This window comes from Pristiophorus japonicus, chromosome 6, assembly GCF_044704955.1.
Source record: "Pristiophorus japonicus isolate sPriJap1 chromosome 6, sPriJap1.hap1, whole genome shotgun sequence".
NCBI lineage: Eukaryota > Metazoa > Chordata > Chondrichthyes > Pristiophoridae > Pristiophorus > Pristiophorus japonicus.
This window is the reverse complement of record NC_091982.1, coordinates 44,473,839-44,480,188: the sequence shown is the minus strand read 5'-3', so window position 1 is coordinate 44,480,188 and position 6,350 is coordinate 44,473,839. Positions and strand designations below refer to the sequence as shown.

Below are 6,350 nucleotides of genomic sequence, written 5' to 3'. Positions count from 1 at the left end.
TCGCTCCCAATCTGTCTCGGATCTGTCCAGCTTGACAGATCAGAAAAGCTGGTTTTCAGTGCCTGCGCATTGATCGCTGAAAATCAGCTTTTCCGATGCCTTCCCGGGTCCATAGAAACTTCATACGGGCCAGGGACATCGGAATTTCCATGCCATTATCTGGTCATTATCACATTGCTGCTTGTGGGAGCTTGCTGTGCGCATATAGGCTGTAGCATTTCCTACATTACAACAGTGACTACACTCCAAAAGTACTTTGTTGGCCGGTGGTCATGCAAGTCTTTCTTTTCTTTCAGTGCCGTTATCCCAGCAAAGGCCACGGATGATTGGATCTGGTACCTTCATGGACCGGGGACTGGGCGTGCAGTTCCACACTGTGCAGTTCCTTCAGCAAGGGAACCCTCCCGATATTGACATTGCGGGGCAAAGCGAGTGAAAGCCTGTGCAAGGCGCAAAGGGTTAATGGAGGGCTTGGCACCAATCGGCAAGGAGGAGGGGCGGAGTTGCGATGCAAGCAGGAAGGGAAAGGGACTAACAGAACTCCAGAGTCCGGCCTCCAGATATTGCACAGGAGTGAATGAAATACTTGTTTAAAAACTTCATGACTACAGCACTGCCCGCTCCGTGTGCAAACTGGAAGAAGGTAAAGAGAGAGAAAGCAGGCGCTAATTTACAACTATTGAATGAAACATTAATTTGCATTCATACAGCTCCTGAGCGATCCGCAATTTCAAATTCAATACAAATATATACTATTGTGAAACGTTGCCTGGTAAGGAGGTTAAAACAATCAAACATTCAAATTTAGGAAAGGACCAAAGGTTTATAAATATTATTTCGTAAAGTTCTGATTTTTAATTTTGTTTAAAAAATCGTTTCTATATAACAAACTGGATTTACAAGCCACGACTTGTTAACAATCGGGGACGTTTACGTTGCTCCGAACAGATTTAATTTATTCCTGATGAACTTCAGTAATTAGCCCACAAAACGTTTGGACACATTTGCAGAAAGCAGCATTTAATTGTAACTAACCATGTATCTAACAGTATTTGGCTGTTTAAAGCACGTTTGCATTCGTATAGTTTGTTAAAATAAGCAGGAAGGGTTGTTTTAATTCCCCCCTTTAGTTTTTCTTAAGTCCATCACAGTGCGGTGTGGAAGTGGACAAGTTGGGGCATGTACCGAGAGGGGGCCTGGGCCAGGAAAACTGACTGCTACTTCACTCCTCCATTAATCGGAAGGGGGGCGAGGGTATTATAGATGGTGCTGGGTGTGAGCTGGAGTTTTTAATGTCTCTGAAAACTTAGGTAAAGACTGTGATTAATTATGTAACAGGTGGAGGAGGCTCAACTTCATAAAACTGACAAGCAGCTTGCTTACAGTGGGTGGATGTGCAAACAGGACCTGCTGCCCTTTTACTGAGCTACGCATGGTTCCTGTACATTTAATGGGACGTCATCGCCTTGCAGAATTATTAGGCGAGTTGTGCTTGTCCAGTGCGGTGCTGAAAGTGATGAGTGCTTTTCTCTCTGCCCCAAATGGTGCCAATCTATTTTTCATAGCGTGTAACAACTTGCATTTATATAGCGCTTTTAACATAGTAAAACGTCCCAAGTTGCTTCATGGGAGTGTTATCAGATACAGTTTGTCACCGAGCTGCGTAAGGACAGGTGACCAAAAACTTGGTCAAAGAGGTAGGTTTTAAGGAGAAGAGAGTTAGAGGCGCGAAGAGGTTAAGGGAGAGAATTCCATAGTGTAGTGCCTAGGCAGCTGATAGCACAGCTGCCAATGGTGGAGCGAGTTTAAAATCGGGTTGTGTAAGAGGCCGAAATTAGGGAAGCGCAGAGATCTCTGTGGGTTATAGATGCTGGAGGAGAATTTGCCCTATTTTCTCCCCTTTCCCCACCCCCTGGGTCATAAGCCTTCTGTACCCAAAAGCTGTGACACGTGTGTGAGTGGTCTGTTCCCAGATCACTAGCAATGCCACCAGCAAGACAGGAGTTAAAGTGGGCCCAAACAATCTGGTGCAATGGTAAGGCCCTTATACTATCTTGCCTCATTTAGTTCTGCTTGTCTTGGTAAGATGGCAAATTTAGACTTTTTTATTGCATTGGCTGTTTGTCCTCCCCCTATTTCCTAAGAGATTCGAATATGAGGTCAGAACGAGCTTGCAGTCCCGCTCTCAGTGCTAACTGTGTGTGCATGCCATGCCCCTGCTTATGACTGACTTTGCAGCCTGCAAGCCTGCTGTTGCTGATGTCTTGTTTGAGCTTGAACGCGGGCAGGTAAATATTTTCCATATCTTTGACATGAGCCCCGATTTTAACTCTTGGGTGGGTGGCAAGCCCCCATCAGGTCACAAGCGTAAACTCTCAGGCTTCATCTGCATGGGCCCAGTTAGTCTCCCGCCCGAATCCTGTGGGAAGCAGCAGCTGGGCAAGAGCGGAATTTCGGGCAGCGGGAGATCGCCACCAGGAGCCCAGAAGGACGGTCTCCGGCACAGGCAAGTGCTCAGGAGGCAGGTGTTGGGACGGCATTGTGGCCGGTGGAGGGGGCAGGAAGCACTGGACCAGGGACATGAGAACATAAATAGGAGCAGGAGTAGGTCCTACGGCCCTCGAGCCTGCTCCACCATTCAATTCATGGCTGATCATCGAACTCAATTCCACTTTCCTGCCCGATCTCATAGAAACATAAAAACATAAAAATTAGGAGCATTCAGCCCTTCGAGCCTGCACCGCTATTCAATATGATCATGGCTGATCCTCTATCTCGCTTTTCTCCCATACCCCTTGATGCCTTTTGTGTCTAGAAATCTATCTACTTCTTAAATATATTCAGCGACTTGGCCTCCACAGCCTTCTGTGGTAGAGAATTCCATAGGTTCTCCTCATCTCGATCCTAACTTTCCTACCCCGTATCCTGAGACTGTGACCCCCTTGTTCTAGACTTCCCAGCTGTTGGAAACAGCCTCCCTGCATCCAGTCTGTCCAACCCATATCTCCATATCCCTTGATTCCCCATGACTCTAAAAATCTATCGCTCTCGGCCTTGAATATATTCAGAAACTCAGCATCCACAGCCCTCTGCGGCAGAGAATTCCAAAGATTCACAACCTTCTTGAGTGAAGAAATTCCTCCTCATCTCAGTCTTAAATGGCCTACCCCTTATCCTGAGTCTATGCCCCCTAGTTTTAGACACTCCTGCCAGGGGACACAACCTCTCAGCATCTACCCTGCCAATCCCCTTCAGAATCTTGGATGTTTCAACGAGATCATCTCTCATTCTTCTAAACTCCAGAGAGTATAGGCCCATTCTACACAATCTCTCATCATAAGACAGCCCTCTCATCTCAGGACTCAATCGAGTGAACCTCCGTTGTACTGCCTCCAAGGCAAGTATATCCTTCCTTAGATAAGGAGACCAAAACTGTGCACAGTGCTCCAGGTGTGGTCTCACCAAGGCCCTGTACAGCCAAGGTTCCCTTGTGGGGCCAAGAGGTACATCCTTGCTCCTTCCTCCCGGCTCGCACAGAAACAGGAGAAAATAAAAAATGTATTTATTTTCTGGGTCTCTCTCGGGTCCAAATCCGTTTGCCAACCTTTCCGACACTAGCCACCAGTCTTAGTTAAAATTGCGTCGGGGTCATGATTGTGTCATTGGAGCCTGATTTAAATATATTCATGGCACCACCACCCTGCCTGTGGCCGGCGCCTCGGCTGCCTCTGGAAAGTACGCAATTAAAATGGCAGCGGGCGGGAGCACGGCAGGGACGTGGCAGTAAGTATGCTGCTGCTTTTTTAACCTCCCGCCCCGACCCTGTCAAAGGAGCAGGGTTAAAATTGAGTCGGAGGGGGTTAGAGAGAGGCAAAAAGGAAATTGGTTGGAGCACAGCCATGCCTGTTATGAAATCACAGTCGGACCAGGTCCATGAAATGGACAAAGCCAAGAAAAACATGACGCATAAAGGAAATACTACACCTTAATGTAGAAGTTGTATAACACAACAAAGTCTTTCAATACAAATTCAAATCGTCTTCCAACAAGATGTACAAATTTAAAAACTTTATTTTAGACTTTATTTTGGCATCACTTCTAAATATAACTAGGATGACACCAGCAAAGTGAAAGTAGTTCTCAGAGACTTGATCTACTGGACTATTTTCACTGATCATGAGGCGATTTAATAGAGGTTTATAAAATATGAAGGTTTTTGTTCGGGTTAATAGGGAAAGATAGTTTCCTCTTACTGAGTCAGTGATGAGAGGTCATAAATTCATCATTGCCATTGAGTATGAGGGAAGGGTTTAGCGGGAATTTCTTTAAGTAATAAGGTTGTTTGAGGCAGGGAGTGTTACATCTTATCATCGAATTATAGAATCCTAGATGTTTACGGCACAGAAAGAGGCCACTTGGCCCATCGTGTGGACCGACTGGAAAAGAGCTATCCAGCCTTATCTCATTTTCCAGCTCTTGGTCTGTAGCCTTGCAGTTTACAGCACTTCAAATGCATAACCAAGTACTTTTTAAAATGTGGTGAGGGTTTCTGCCTCGACCACATTTTCAGGCAGTGAGTTCCAGACCCCCACTACCCTCTGGGTGGAAAAAATAAATTCTCCTCAACTCCCCTCTAATCCTTCTACCATTTACTTTAAATCTATGCCCCCTGGTTATTGACCTCTCTGTTAAGGGAAATAGGCCCTTCCTATTATCTAGGCCCCTCATAATTTATGCACCTCAATTAAGTCTTCCTTAGCCTCCTAATTGGATAAATATTTGAAGCCGAGGAACAAACAGCAGATTGGGAAGAGATCAGGATGTGGGATTAGCAATTAGCATTGGACTGCTCGAGCACGGATGGACCCAATGGATTGAAAGGCCTCCTATGCTGTTAAATTCTGTGGTACCCTAAATCTTGTCATCTTAAAACTGTGTTATTGGGTTTCAGTGAATGATTTTGAGGAAAATCTTTTAAAAACAACTGAAGAATGATGAGAATCGGTGAAAAATTGAAGAACTAAATCGGCAGAAGGAGGAAGTGAAGGGATAATTTTATTTGGGAAGCTGCCAGTGTTTTTTTAAACCGACTATATTGTAAATTAATATTTTCTGTGCTGAATTTGATGGAGTTGGTCGATGTGTTTTTCTGTGATCTAGCTACACAGGAACTTTACTTGAGCTCTCTGCTTACCTTTACAGAGTGAGTTCTCATCTTTAAATTCTACAGTGATGAATTTCACTGGATGCTCTCCCCATCATTTTAAAAAATAAAACCCACAATGCTGAACAAATGTTCTTTGATTTTCAAAAATTACACAATGACTATCTTTTCCTCGCTGCACATCCCTTGTCTTTAGGAGTTTTACAAAAGACTCTCTCCTTGCCTTTAAAAACAAATCCCAAATCCCACAATGATGGACTTTAGTGCATATTATTCTTAAAAAAAGGCAAAAAAGCAAAGGGAAAAATTGGTTACGTTAAGGATTAGAGGGTGTAGTCATAGGTTACACAGGACTGGTGACTAGGTTTCCCTTAACCAATTTCACTTTGCCACTGCCTTCAGGAAGTGTGCACAATGACCTTGTGGAGACACTCAGTCACATGGGGGAGGATGCCCAGCTTTTATTTGACATGCTTCTACAGCAAGTCACCGAGAGAGGGATATAATCTGATTGTGATGATGCCCATTGATGCTTCAAAGCACCGCACCTATATATGGATGGGAAAAAAAATTCTGTTCGTTACTAAAAAAGAAGGTAGCTGCGCAGGAAAAAACATCGCTTTTGCTCAATTTCCAAATCTACATGAAAATTTATGTGTTTTATTTGTAGGCTGAAAATCCTGATCAGTTCTTGGATATTGCGAAGGAGCGTCGGAAATGGGACCAAGTATAGAGCTTCTTGTTTTCTTGTCTCTGGTACGTGTTGCTCTACTCCAAAAGCTTGTTCACGTGAGAGAGTGAGTGTTGCAGTAGGCTAGAAGGCTGATCATTCAGCTCAGGGACTCGGTGGTACACTGGGCAGGTGGCCTCCAGTGTTTCATCCTCCCGCCCCCTCGTTACCCAAAGTGGCAATGAAAATTGTTTCCAAAACTGGTCTTTTCTATATCACTGTCAACATTGACTTGGTCTGAGCACTTTTGGAATCATCCAATTTCAGTGATTTATGAAGAAGGATCTGTACCTGGAATGTCACCTTGTCTGTTCTCCCCACGGATGCTGTGCGATTCCAACATTTCCTGGTTTTCTTTCAGTGACTACAGCCCCGATTTTAACCCCGGGAATTGTGTGTATGGAGGTGGCAGGAGATGTCAAACAAGTTGCTGGGTGCTGAACTCAAAGAGTTCAC

At 44.6% G+C, this 6,350-nt stretch overlaps 1 protein-coding gene across 3 annotated transcripts in view; it reads left to right on the top strand.

Annotated features, from left to right (window-relative positions):
* Positions 1 to 515: 515 nt before the first annotated feature.
* eda2r (ectodysplasin A2 receptor) overlaps positions 516 to 6,350 on the top strand; it is a 54,312-nt gene continuing 48,477 nt past the window's right edge. For 2 of the 3 annotated variants that reach the window (XM_070882039.1, XM_070882037.1), the window contains exons 1-2: positions 516 to 643; positions 5,835 to 5,920. In XM_070882039.1, coding sequence (XP_070738140.1) covers positions 5,882 to 5,920 — 39 coding nt within the window. In that variant the 5' untranslated portion in view covers positions 516 to 643; positions 5,835 to 5,881. Of the gene's footprint in view, positions 644 to 705; positions 773 to 5,834; positions 5,921 to 6,350 lie in introns of those variants that run through there. The other variant, XM_070882038.1, reaches the window with a different exon arrangement.